At 37.6% G+C, this 15,030-nt stretch overlaps 1 protein-coding gene across 1 annotated transcript; it reads right to left on the reverse strand.

Annotated features, from left to right (window-relative positions):
- Nucleotides 1-5,141: 5,141 nt before the first annotated feature.
- Nucleotides 5,142-13,120, reverse strand: CYP7A1 (cytochrome P450 family 7 subfamily A member 1; the record flags this gene model as incomplete). Its single annotated transcript, XM_083360321.1, has 6 exons — nt 5,142-5,438; nt 7,962-8,137; nt 8,403-8,533; nt 10,536-11,149; nt 12,241-12,481; nt 13,041-13,120. The coding sequence occupies 6 exons, from the start codon at nt 13,118-13,120 to the stop codon at nt 5,142-5,144; spliced, it is 1,539 nt and encodes a 512-aa protein (XP_083216447.1).
- Between the last annotated feature and the right edge of the window lie 1,910 nt (nt 13,121-15,030).

Raw genomic sequence — 15,030 nt, forward strand, 5'->3', positions numbered from 1 at the left:
CAGAATGCAGCCGCGAGAGTTGTGTTGGGAGTTTCCCGATACTCCCATGTTACACCTCTGCTCTGTGAGCTGCATTGGCTCCCAGTTGTCTTCCGTGTGAGATTCAAGGTGCTGGTAATGGTCTTTAAAGCCCTACATGGCATGGGTCCGGCGTACCTTAGGGATCACCTGCTGCCGGGATCAACTTCCCTCCGCCCTGTGCGCTCCCACAGAGAGGGCCTCAGGGTGCCACCGATCAGAGAATGTCGTCTGGTGGCCCCCAGGGGGAGGTCCTTCTCTGTGGGCGCGCCGGATTTGTGGGACCATTTGCCGGTTGAGCTCCGGATGGCGCCCAACCTTCGCTCCTTCCGACGCGATCTGAAGACCTACTTGTTCGTACAAGCCGGCCTGGCCTGATGGGTGATGGGTTTGGATTTTAATATTGTTTTAGTGCATTTTAACTTATTGTTGTTAGTTTTGGGCACTTTGTTTAATCTTTTTTTAATATTTGTAGTCTTGTATTTTTATATGTTTGCCCTGTTCACCACCCTGAGTCCTTCGGGAGAAGGGCGGTATACAAATAAAATAATAATAATAATAATAATAATAATAATAATAATAATAATAATAATAATAATAATAATAATAGTTGTTGTTGTTGTTATTGTTATTGTTATATGCTGCTGTTGCAGTACTGCCTGTGCTTTGGTGGTCAGGCTTTTCATATCTCCCCACGTTACTGGACGGCTGGTCTGGCAAGATCGTATTGGCCACTGTGCCATCTGTAAAGTCATTTTTGCCATTTCAGGAACCAGATTCTGGGACTGGTTCCACGACATCCTTAGCTGGGCGGACGCAACGTGCTAGAATCCACAAAGGTCCTGTAGGAGCAAGCAGAGCAGCATATCCTCCTCCCCAAGTAATTAGAGGGACTGGCCCTAACCATGTTTTGTCTGGCAATGCCCGATAATATACTAGAGGGGGAGGCAAACTTGTTTTCTGTTGAAAGTGTCTCTGATAAGTGGTGGAATTTTGAATAGAGACATTCAACTGATTTAAGGTAAATAAAACTTTTTAACCTGTTGCCTTATCAACGACAAATTGGGTACCCTAGATCCCTCCTTTTTTATTTGATTGTGAAAACAGTCCTTAAAGGACTGATTAGCACGTTCCATGATGGCTTGACCTGTGGAATTGTAGGGTAACCCATGAGTAAGAACAATATTCCAGGTTGTACAAAATTGCAAAGAGGCTGATGAAGAATAGGCCAGGCCGTTATCAGTTTTTAAAGAGGAAGGTTTGCCCAAGGCAGTAATGGCTGAAAAAAGATGAGAAATAACATGATTAGCCGTTTCCCCTCGTTGAAGTGTGGCCCAAAGTGCCTCTGAATAGGTATCAATAGATAAGTGAATATACTTCCAGGGAGCCAAGGATGGAACATGAGTGACATCCATTTGCCATAGTTGATTAGAGGCAAAACCATGGGGATTAACTCCCGTGTCCCCCGAGGGGATGCCACAGAACATTGGGGACAGGATGAAACAATTTGCTTGGCTTGGTCAAGTGGAATATGGCAAGCTTGTGCCAGCCCCCTGGAATTTTGATGAAAAAAGAGTGACTGAAAAAAGGATCTGAAAACAAACTGGGTAAAACATGAACAGCAGTATCGGCACAACTGTTGCCTTCAGAAAGAGGTCCAGGAAGAGACGAGTGACTGCATATATGAGAAACAAAATATAAATGCTTTCTGTCTTGTAGTAAGTGCTGTAAAGTTAAAAACAAAGCCATGAGATTGGAGTCAATCCTGGGTGTGATGTAAGCAGGGCTTTTTTTCTCATAGAACACTCAGAACGGAGTTCCGGAACCTTTTTTGGATGGAACCTTATAGGGTAGACAAGGCGAGTTGTTTGACATGTGTGAGTTCCAGCACCTTTTTCTTTTACAAAAAAAGCACTGGATGTAAGCACCCGGAAGATTAAAAGTAAGTTGACACACATAATGAGAATCAGAGATTAAATTAAAAGGCTGTTGAGAAAAAGTATAAAAAGCTAAAATAGCAGCAGACAATTCTGAGCGTTGGGAAGACGACTGTATTGCAATATAGGACACTTTCCATGTATCATTATTAGAATCCTTGTAAGCAATCACTCCTCTCATTCGTCCTCTGTCTGAAAAAACAGTTGGAGCTTGCAAAAGCGGAGAAGACGAAAGCAATGGGCGGATAGGAAAAGAAGAAGTCATTAAACACACAAGCCTAGGATCTTTAGGCAAATGATATGCAATATAGCCCACATAGTCAGTTAAAGCACACTAAAGAAATAGGTTATTCTGAAAATTGAAAATCAGATTCCAATCAGATGGAAACAAACTTCTGTGAAGTAGGTTAAAACTTACAAATCTAAACAAAACAATGAAGATCTTTCATTCTTAAAGTAACACAGCGGGGAGGGGGGGGGAGAAAGAGACTGGAGGGGAAAAAGAAAAGGTAAAATGAATTTTCCTTCACATGCATTTTCCATAAATTCACTCACAGATCCCCCATAAAACTCTTCTCATGCAAACACTTACAACAATAAAATCAGCAATTTACTGTTGCTTTCACAGCCTGGGATGGTCGTGGGGGTGGTAGGTGTTTTTTAGGGCTAACACACACACATTTTACACATCAGCAAATTAACTCATTCATGTCCATTCCAACTGCCGGCACAAACAATTTCACATACAAAAATTTCATTTCATACTTTCTCCAGGCAAACCAATCACTATTATTATAATTTCAGGGAGCTGTTTACAAGCCAATGAGCTCCTTGTTCCAAATCTCTTTTTGTTTGTTTGTTTGTTTTTAAATAATAAGGCCTTTTTGTCCAATTCAAGGTACACAAGAGAAAAATATTTGGCCTGTTAGCAATATAAGCAGGAAACGGGCCCTTGGCACATTTAATGCCCCAGGTTCGGGAACATAGTCAAGTTTTTAAGGCCTTATAAAAGGCTAATAGGGTTCAGGCCATTGTGCTCTCTGAAGGGAGGATGTTCCATAGAGCAGGGGTCACTGGAATATATATATATATATATATATATATATATATATATATATATATATATATATAATTTTATTTTTAATTCCATTTATATCCCGCCCTTCTCCGAAGACTCAGGGCGGCTTACAAGCTTATACACACACACACAATATGCATACATACATACATACACACACACACACATACATATACATACAGTGTTCACAGTAGTGACATCTGCCTGCAAAAGATGCTCCTAGACTGGAGCGAAATGCAGAACAGACTGCTTTATATTTGGTAGACCGGGTTCTCCACCCAACACATACATACATACATACATACATACATACATACATACATACATACATAAAAGGTAAAGGTAAAGGTTCCCCCACACATGCGTGCTAGTCGTTTCCAACTCTAGGGGCCGGTGCTCATCTCCGTTTCAAAGCCGAAGAGCCAGCATTTGTCCGAGGACGTCTCCGTGGTCATGTGGCCGGCATGACTAGATGCCAAAGGCGCACAGAACGCTGTTACCTTCCCACCATAGTGGTCCCTATTTTTCTACTTGCATTTTTACATGCTTTCGAACTTCTAGGTTGGCAGAAGCTGGGACGAGTAACAGGCGCTCACTCTGTTATGCGGCACTCGGGATTCGACCCGCCAAACTGCCGACCTTCTGATCGACAAGCTCCGCGTCCTAACCTACTGAGCCACCATGTCCCTACATACATACGTACATCCATACAAATAAATAGTTCCTGTGATCATTTTATATGTCCTTCCACTCTACTTTATAGGATGGTCTCAGGTCCTAGTATTTTGAGAGGCAGAAAAAAAGGATTCCCTAGTTACTTTCTCCATGCCATGCGTAATTTTATTCAGTACACTTCTATCTTTTTCCAGTCATCCTTTTTCCAGGTTAAAAGTTCTTTGCTTAACTTCTGTGCATTTGCTTATAGAAAATACTCAGTTGAAGGTAGACACTATTTTCAAAACTATGTTCCCTCACCCTGACTCTAAGATGGGTAACACATGTGGATGGGATTTCTCCTTGCATTGATTTAACAGTTGTTAGACTAAGAAAAGGAACTTCGCTAGGTACTGTAGTATTTTTTTTTAAAAAAGTGACATGAATTCATTTGCCGGCCTGAAGGATGAATTCTTATTATTTCTTTTCACTACTCATGTTAAAAAGTCTTTGCCTGCTTGTTTTGAAGGTTATTATAGGTTAAATAAATAGCACAGCCTGTATCCCATTTGATATATTAGGAAGCTTGTGTAGTTTTGCTGACTATGCCAGAGAAAGAATAAAATAGTGTGAGGTTACTTTGGTCTATCATTAAGTAAACTGACAGTGGCCTTCTATTTGCTCATGACCCAGAATCCTTATTTTCCCCTGACGTTTTCCTCTCAATATTTTTTAGATGATACATACTGAGCAGATTTTTGATTGGTTCTGTAATAGGAGATGTCATCACCACTGAAAATTGTCTGAGCTGAAGAATAAGAAAACACTCTTAAAGCTTTCCAGAATGAATAAAATATTTTATTGAAGAAAAATACAACAGTATATTTGTAGCTTTATACAAATAAACAAAAACCCACAAAAACCAGACCTTAATTTGGGATGATGTTAAGACCAGGGTCTACAAAAACCGTAAGAAAAGCTGGACCACCCCTGCCTGAAAAAATATTCATACTCATTTGGTATTAGGATGAGTTTTGTACACATTTTATCAGTGACCTAAAGTCTAACCCATGGTCTTATGTTTGCAAGCTTTATTTACAAGTACGTAAAAGGCAGTATGGCGCAAGGTTATGTATTGTTTTTCAAAATGTGCTGACGTAATCTTGTCTCAAAGGCTTTGGGGTTATAGATGGTCAATTTATATCCTTTCAATTATTCCCTTTACTCTGATCTGCTCTCAAAACCAATACAAGCACATTTAGTGGAAAGAACTGTCTCCAGAACTCACAAGAATCAGTCCAGAAATCTAATTTACACTGGAAAATATTTCCTATACTATCATATAAAATAATGATAGCAGTTTCTCCAAGCTGTCTCATTTTTTTCTAGTATATTGCAGCATCTTTACAATTCTTTGGAGGACTGCTACTAAGATATAATAATGCTCTTCACATTCATGAAAGTTTTAATCTGTACTTGAAATCTATATCATTCGAAGGTTGCAAAACACCAAGTCCAGCTCGCGATTGATCCAAAGAAGGGCACTTTACATTCTTGTCAATTAGTTCCACTTCAAAATAGAAAAGCAAGAAACTCAGAAATTGTTTGATTTCATTAATAGCAAATAATCTTCCAGGACATTTTGCCAATCCTGTTCCAAATGGCATATAATAATATTTTAATTTGTGACCATTACGATAAAAAGTTTTTTCTTCTCCATTTTCTCCAAGATAACGATCAAATTTGAATGTCTGTAACAAAATTCAAAATAGTGTTATTTGTTAACTCAGCAACCTTAAGATAATTTAAGAGTTGCAAATGAAAACTGAATATGTATTCTTTTTTCTGATGATTTGGAAATCAATTGCTGAATATGTTACTAGCCAGATAAATTAAATATGATAATATATTTCAGAATATTAAACAACTTTCAGATAAAATATTAGATAAAATGTTGGAAATATATAAACGTTTCAGATCAAATGAACACTTGATTGAATATACTTTAAAACAGCACTTTGAAGTGGGAAAACCTTGGGTGATGAAATAAGCAATAAACCCTGCTTCCTTTCTTTTAACCCAATGAGTAGTCATAGCCTTGATATTTTGCATTTAGTTTGTCACTTCTAATGTTATCACTGTCTATAGATATAGATATTTTTTACTTTGCTTTCTACTTATTACAGAAATTCTTGAGGGAGTAAGTTTTTTCCTCCTTATCATTAGTAAGTATGGATCCAAAAGCAACAATCACTCTCTTTCAATCTATATATTATTTATTTATTACATTTTTATCTTTCTATGATTTTTATCAATAGCTCAAGGTGGAAAACCCACATTAATACTCCTTCCTTTTATTTTCCCAACAATTAACTGTATGAGATGGTTTAGGCTGAAGGGGTGTGACTGACCCAGCTTGCTTTCTTGTCTAAGATGGGACAAGAATTAACAATCTCCTGGTTTCTAGACCAGCACTTTTACCACTACACCAAACACACACTCTCTCTGTCTCTCTCTCTCTCCATATATGTATTGTTAGTTGCGAAGTTGTGTCTGACCCATCGCGACCCCATGGACAACGTTCCTCCAGGCCTTCCTGTCCTCTACCATTTTCTGGAGTCCATTTAAGCTCACGCCTAGTGCTTCAGTGACTCCATCCAGCCACCTCATTCTCTGTTGTCCCTTTCTTCTCTTGCCCTCAACCTTTCCCAGCATTAGGCTCTTCTCCAGTGAGTCCTTCCTTCTCATTAGGTGGCCAAAGTATTTGAGCTTCAACTTCAGGATCTGGCCTTCTAAAGAGCAGTCAGGGTTGATCTCCTCTAGTTCAAAGGCCTCAATTCTTTGGTGTTCAACCTTTCTTATGGTCCAACTTTCACAGCCATACATTACAACTGGGAAGACCATAGCCTTGACTATACGCACTTTTGTTGGCAGGGTGATGTCTCTGCTTTTTAGTGTGCTGTCTAGATTTGCCATGGCTTTCCTCCCCAGGAGCAAGTGTCTTTTAATTTCTTGGCTGCAGTCCCCATCTGTGGTGATCTTTGAGCCCAGGAAAATAAAATCTGTCACTACCTCCATTTTTCCCCATCTATTTGCCAGGATTTGAGAGGGCCAGATGCCATGATCTTGGTTTTCTTAATGTTAAGTTTCAACCATATATGTATACACATGCATTATCATTTAATTTTAACTTTCACAAAAATTATGGACTTCTGGGGAATAATGGCAGATTGAAGATGGATCCATATGAATGAAACTGCCAGATATTGTGGGGGGGGGGAGAGACGCCTGTGAATGCATTGGCTCCTTGGAACTCCTTTCCAGATCAAGGAGACAGCTCAAATTACCCACAGGTTTGCTTTATAAACAAGCTCCCCACAAAGAGATAGCAACATAGTAATCTCCAGCAGGTTTGAGAGTTCCGGGAATCTATGGAAAATCATCTAACCTAAGCCATGGTTTAGGTCTTCAAAAGCACCCTGGATTTACCTATTACCTTTCTTAACTACTCTAGGAGGTTACCTGTTTGGTTATTAATAATCTTCTGAATGCTAGATTTATGCTGGGAGTTTCCTTGTATCCTAGATTAATGAAGTTTTATTTAAATTTAAGGATTAAAAAATAACTTTTGAAAATAGCAAAAAGGGGACTTGGGAAACGTAAGGGCTAGATGGACTTGAAATAATATTTCCTGTGAGATATTTAAAATAGTATGAAGATTTCTTTCTTTCTTCTAATCTATATCTTTGCACTTTTTCCTTACTGTTTATATTTTTCTTACTTTGTATTTGTATTCATCTTTGTATTGTACACTTTAGTAAAATTATCACCAAAACAGATTATTTGGCAGCTAATTATGGTATTTATGGCATCTGTCTTACTATATCCAAAGTAGTATGCTGTACATTAACACTTTCTACCTATGAACATGGTTTGTTTAATAATCTTAGGGTAGAATGGTTATTTCAGTCCATTTCTTTCCCAGTAGTTTATCAACGTTGGTAAAACATAATGTCTTAGGAAACTAAAACTGAAATCATTATTGGGATGATATTTAAACTGATTATATAATCACAAATGAAAAGTATTAATGCACCTTATTGTAGCTAATACTAAGGCAAAGGTGGAGCCTGGACAAATACTGATATTATTCTTCCTATGGTATTAAGTTCTTACCTGTGGGAGAATTCACTGAGCAAAACCCAAATTGTTTTATAATATAGAATTATTTCTTCCTGTTAGTAGTCTGGCAAATTGATTGTTGGAAAACTCACCAGTGGATCAGGGTAGATTTCAGGATCAAGATGCAACAGCTGGGGATAAACAGCTATGATGTCATCTTTGCGGATATTGTAGGAATCACTGCCTAATTGCAAAATGAAATCTTTCTTTGCAACTCGGACTGTCATGGATGCACTGGAGAGTCTTAGTGCTTCTTTTATAATGCTGTCTATGTAGAGAGAGTGAAAATGAAATTTCACATAAATGTAAGATAAACAGCTGTGCTACTATACTGATATTACAGTCAAACCTGATCCAGTAAAAATGAAAGAGCAAAACCAATGCATGAACTGTTGTTCCCGCCAAGCGTACTATATTTCATCATTAGAGCAAGACTAAGACTATTACCCAGCTGATTTGTTCTGATGATTAGTGGTTTCTAAATTCTAGCAGATGGGAGTTCATATATTTCAGTAAAAGTTAACCAAGCGTACCTAATATAGGCATGTCATCCAGCTGTTTTTGATTCAAGCAAATGGGTTCCCTGCTTGTACAGATCTTTTCGCCAGCATCTTTTAGCACTCGTTCTGCCTCTTTTGTAGCTGCTTTCATTGCACTGGGATTCCTGAAAGAGAAAGACATAGTGACATCACAATACAAATATTCACATTATTTTATTTGTTTATTATTAATTATCTGTGTTGTCCATCTTGCCAAGGCGACTCTAGACATTAGTCTAAGCCATACAATGAACATCAATAAAATGCATTATTACAGTCATTGTGCGCTATCCTTAGAAATAGCTCCAGGTTGTGTTGAGTTACAGGCAGGCCTTGGCCAGGATAATAAAATCTTAAACAACCAAAACAGAAAGTATGGCCATTGGCAACATTTCTCTCTTGACTCAGCTATGAAAATGTGGTTGCATGGTTCAGTTTACCTGTGGAAGTATTCTATCTACATTCTCTCTATGATCAGCTTTATTGCTTTCCATTTTACTTCTCAGTCTTAGAATCCCACTATCAAAATGTATTCTGAAAGTTTGTTTTTAACCTCATATATTCCAAAAAGGACACAATTGAGAAGTTATCTCACCCAAAGTACTGGAGACTCAAGCATCATAACCTGGAAGTTGGCATGTTGTAACTTTAACAGAACTAAATTTATATTTCTGCAGCAATTATACCTAAACGAGTCACACAATTATTGCATAGTATGTAGTTCAGTCCTTTTACAACCCTTCGAGCATATTAAACCCTTCAATCATGTTTATTGGGAATCAGTTCAGTTCGCCAAAATGTGTCCCTAATGCAATTGTGAAGCCTAAAGCTAATGTTCCAAGCACTAGGGCCCAAATTTGGACCATGATTCCAACTTTGTGGTTCAGAATCATGTTTGATCCTGTAGAGCTAGTATTTCTGCTGATGGTGTAAAACTACCAATCTTGTTGGCATCAAACTTCTATGGAGGTATTATGTAGTTTCATCCTTTTTCCTGAATCCATACTCCAATTAACCCTTATGGAGGTCAGATTAAGGATGAATGGATAAATTGGGAACATGTATCATCAGAATAACCTCACCAGTGTTCCTAAATTTTATCACCAAACGTTAGGATGCTGCAAGCATCCGTTATAACAGGGGTGTCAAACTCACAACATCACGTGACGTGTCATGATGTATCGCAACTTTTTTCCATTGCTGGCAATGGGGTGGGTGCGGTTTCGGCATGATGCATCCGGCCTATGGGCTGGCAGTTTGACACCCCTGCGTTATAGTGTATTTACCCAATCTAACTCTGAGCAAATATAAATGGCCTTTTTTAGAGTTCATTTTAATACTCTTCCTTTTGTAATATCGGTTTCATGAGACTCCTTATCTTCAGAGAGGTTCTTGAAAAGATTTCTGGCCATCATGGAATTGGCAAATTAAGTTTCTCTGGTTCAGCCTTTCCCAGCCTGATGTCCTCAAATCCTAGGATAACAAATCCTGAATTCCTGTCCAGCATAAGCTTTGTAAGAGTTCTGATTTAAAGTCATTAGGTAATATTGGTTTGGAAAAGGCTAAGCTTTGTAGCAAAAATGAAACATATTTTGTTTTATAAAATAATACCCTACAGCAGTACATTTGCAAAAGAGCTGGTTGTTAAATTCTTCCCAGTTTTGAGGACATTTGCACTGCTCATTTATTAACAAACCATATCTATCATGTCTATGGTGTCAGTTGCAAAAAAAACAGGTCCACATGTGAGAGGTCAATTTAATTGATTTATTGCTAAAAGCTTACGTACAGGAATCATCTCTATGAACAGTCAGCATCTGGTTAATAGGTCAACAGAAATCAAGGAAGGCTGGAGTTTCTCTGTGGCTACATAATGATTCTAGGCTGATCTTTCTTTTTTACTTGTCCCCTGCCAATCCTTCTTTATAGAGCTCTAATAACATGCTTTATGAATAGGGTCTGAAATCCAGACAGGCAGAAGAATTTTTTTTAACAAATATCATTAATATATTTAACAACATTCATCCAGCATATCAACTAATACTAATATCACCACTTAGTCAACAGTAAATAAACTGACTATAATAGAAATAGTGTACTTGTAGACCACCATTTGTATGAACTCACCTAATAAGATAGAATGAACTCCAAAATGTAGCAGGTATTGTGTTAGCTTGTGATGCCCACAGTGTTGCAACATGTGTCTTTGCTTTATCCATATCATCAAAAGTGGACAATGTATCATTCAAGTACATTCGGAGAGAAATGAGTTCAGAAATGTTTTCTCTTTTTTTAAGGTTCTCGTGGAGCAGAGTCTCAGCTAGCTTCTCTCGTGCACTGTAAGCATTTTTAAATAGATGAATAGGAAGACCTGCTACAAGAGCTGGAAAGATTTGGTCAAATTCCTTGAAGTTCTCTAGGGCACTGAGAATACGTGCTCTCTGGGCTTGTTGACTAGAAGCAAGGACCCTGTCGTGATGTGTATTAAATTCTGTACCAAAAAGTGTTAAAAACCCAGATTCAAATATCACACGACAGCAGAATTCATAAAGCTTATCCGTGACCCAGTCACCAGAGTTCATTTTTCCTGCAGTTGACTCCACCATGACATAATGCAAGTTCTCCATCATAGTTTCACTGAGAAATGTTAAGGCATTACCCTGCAATGTTCTTGTGAAGGTATGGTGCATATTCTCAGTAGTGAATCCATCACTTGGATCAATGCTTGCGTGTCCAAAGGCCTGTCACAAAATATTGAGAATATTAATTGCCACTAATTAATTATCTAATCTCTTCTCCTCTCTTTTCACCCTATTTTGATGGCATTTAACTCACCACAAATCATCTTAAAGGTAGAACTGAATGGCACTACTTAGAGTGTTGTGTGTCCTGTGCATCTGAAATTGAAAGCACTTTATTTTTTTATACAATTTATAAAAGAGAAAGAAAAACTTAGGGATGAGGTATACCTAAACATACTGCCTACTGATGGATTCTAAGTGATAGAGTACAGCCATTTAGAATCTCCATTTAGTAACCATTTAAACTCAGGAGATTCATCTACAATAGGAAATGGGTTTACATCCATCATTGGCTTTCTATGCTGGATGAGAAAATGATAGCAAATACTAAATCTGAAACTAATCTAAAACTTATCTTCCAGATTAAAAATCCATCATATTAATGGTTGTCTATATGGCAGAATAGTTATGCTTGAAAATAATTTGCTGTTACTTTATGTATTCTGAACAAAGCAGTGTTTACACTTCTGTTTTCCAACAGTAATCTAAATTACAAAGGTGGGGAGATAAAATTTGACACTGAACTGTGACTTTATTTGAAAGATATGCGGTAAATCATCTGATGCCAGCCTGCAAGCAAAGATGTATTAGGCAAGAGAGCACAAAATTACACCCTGAATCAGTCAGGCCAATTACTAAACTGATAATTAAAATCCTACATTTATATTCTTGCTTTCTTTGCTTTAAATATGCTGGCATTGATTTATCAAAATCCATAAAGAAAATCAATATCTATATACATTAAGGAACATTCTTCGAGGTTGTAAAAGCAGTAGAAGCAGTTTGAACTACTGAACTATAAATAAGAAAAAACAATAATTACAAATTAATGTGAAATTTGGTTTCATCCCATTGGACTTAAAAGCTTGGATCTGAAGAATATTGGGACAGCATCCTTACATTGTGTTAACAACCCCAAAACCCACACCAATCAATATTTGGTGGCATGGTTTTAAAACTGAGCCCTTCGCCCTGCGCACGTTTAACAGAAAAAGAACTTAATTACTATAGTTATTCTTTTGAAATAGTACCTTTGCTGAAGTTGTAAAATGGAATTTTTTCCAATCCAGGTTTCTTCCTTGTTGCATCACAGCATGATAGGAGAATGGATCTGTGAGGAAGTGGACATATTTTCCAGCCAATTGGCATGTGAAAGTGGAACCATGCTTCTTTTGTCGTTCCCTGAGGAATTTGAGAGGATTGACTCCAAACTGTAAAGCACAGCCAAGATATGGCAGCATTCCATTCTCCAAAGGTGGCTCCCCTGCATGTCTAAAGAAAGGAATATATATTCATATTTACATAGAGTGTAAATTTACAGTATATATTAAAGTTTTGCCTTGATGTTTGGTACTTTGCTCTCCCCTGAGGGATAAATCTATTGAGGAGATAGTAGAGAACTGATAAGAACTCCATGATTTGAGTCCAGTCCAGAAGCTTAATATAGCCCCAATAACTAGAATACTTTAGACCTATTGTAAATCAAATTCAATGAAATCTATTTGCCATGCTAAAGATATCCTTTATAATTTGGGGCAGTTTATCTAACCCTTTGAATAAAATGCTGATTCATGATAATATATGAATCATCTATTTATATATGATTATAATGTCTATTTACACTATACATACATACATATATATTTATATAATACATTTATGTTGCTTTCCCGTGCATATACATATGAATAATCAATCATTGTAATCATTGTATCAATTAGTTAATAAAAGTGTTAAACATATAGTTTTTTTAAAAAAGAAAACTTTAATATTATTAAAAGGAAGGAAAATCAGAATTCATGACAGAATGTTTGAAAGTAATTTTCTTTACCTTCTTCTTGCTCCCAGAACATACCACAAACTACTGCACAATATCATCATTGCTCCCCATGTCAAAAGCAAAGCCAACATGTCAGATAACTATAATAAATTCCAAAAATGAAATGAATGTCTGAGACTGATACAGGCAATTTCAAAGGGCCACTACTTAGATTCAGCAGGCTCACCTATTTATTTCATTGAACTAAAATAACCTATGCAAGCTATTAATTAACTATTTCTGGACAAAATTTCTATGCTTGCATTTGGAGCAAAAGGTTTGTGAAAAAATCAGATTGCACACCTTAGATTTGACCTTGAGCTGATTATCACTTATCAGGAAATGTCCAAAGTAATCAAAAAAATTACCAGCTTATATTAAAGGTCTATCAGATGTGTTTTCATCTATCAAACAGACTTAACAAATACAGTTTATAGTTCAAGTCTTGGATTTATGTGAATAACTTTGCTTTATTTGATGACTTCACAGACCCACCAAGTTATCTGGAATATTGCCACCTATTTTTGCCTTAGGCACCCTTCTCTAAGCAGTTGCCCTCCAATTTGTTATATTACAATTTACATATGTTGGCTGAGAATTCTGGAAGATGTAGTCTAATACATCCTAGGAAAAAATAGGAAAGGAATCTATCTTTGCCCATTGTAACAGATAAATTTTACCTGATTGACTGCTACAAGAGTTGTGCCATACTTTAGAATTTTTTTTATCTAGTACTCACCTGCAGCTCCTTAAGGCAACTGGACCTTTCCCTGGAAGGTTCACAACTGCTCTCTACTAGCAGAATGATACCAGGAAACATGGGTTTGGTTGAGGAAGTTGCAGTCATATGCTTACATGTTCTCAGACACCTATTTGCTTTTGAATCTGAAGTGCTGTCCAATTCCAGTTGCTACTTCTTGCAAAAAGATAATTGTTTTGACTTTCTAGATTTCATCCCCAGTCATAGCAAAAGGGAAATAAATTTTGATAGAAAACTGTTGCCTACTATTGGCCTGTCACACAAAGTAGTTGCAGTGTAAGTTCATTACAGCTTCAATGCTTCTTTTACAAAGAAAAGAAAGAGCTGAAGATGAATTATCTCAAATAAATAGAAATTACGTTCTCTTCTTTATCTGTCTTTCCAAGCTATAGGATTAATATGCATTGTATAGAACATATTTCTAGAATGTAATTGTTGGATGTAAGCTGAAATACTATGACTAAATAAGGGTCAAGGAAAGAATGATAGATAGTATCCAGAGTTTTTTATTTATCCTATCAAATGATATATTTTAAAATGTAAAATTATAAGAACATAAGCATTTAGAATTTCCACTAGAGGGAGCCACAATTTCTATGCAATGCTGTAAATAATGAGGAAATACAGCATGCAAAAGAAAATTCTAGTGTTCATCCTTGTAGGTGTATGGGATTTGGAACACATTTGTTTTCTTTTCTTTTTTTTCCTTTCAAAGTTTTCCAGATGTAATGTATTGGGCTTGCTTGTTAACACCATGTGGTAACGGCTGGCAGGCTGCTGGAGCAGGGAGCTAGCTAACGGCTCCAAGCATCTCAGACAGCCTGCCTCCAGTGCTGCTATTGGTTGCCCGTAGGTGGCAATAGGTTGCTTCAAACCTATTGGCTGCCACCTAGGGGCCAGGGTATAAATTGCTGCATCTGCAGTCCTGTTCTCTAGTTCAGATCCTGCAAGCAATAAACCATGATCTTTGCTGAACTCACTCGCCTCATCTTCATTTCTGTGCAAACAACCCAGTACACAACACTGGCGATGAGGGTGGGATCCTGCTTCTCCGTCAAAGCTGAAAGTCACTAGGGGAGAGGCAGCGCATGCCTGGCAAGAAAAGCAAATTCCCCCCCCCAACGGTCGGCTAGCTAAGCCACGCTAGCGACCACATGCTCAGAGGACCAGTCTCTGGGCACCGGAGAGGCAGGAATCAACGACGCTGAGATCCAACCGCGAAGACCAGCAGAATGCCCAAGG

Source organism: Vipera ursinii (genome assembly GCF_947247035.1).
Source record: "Vipera ursinii genome assembly, chromosome: 3".
Classification (NCBI taxonomy): Eukaryota; Metazoa; Chordata; class Lepidosauria; order Squamata; family Viperidae; genus Vipera; species Vipera ursinii.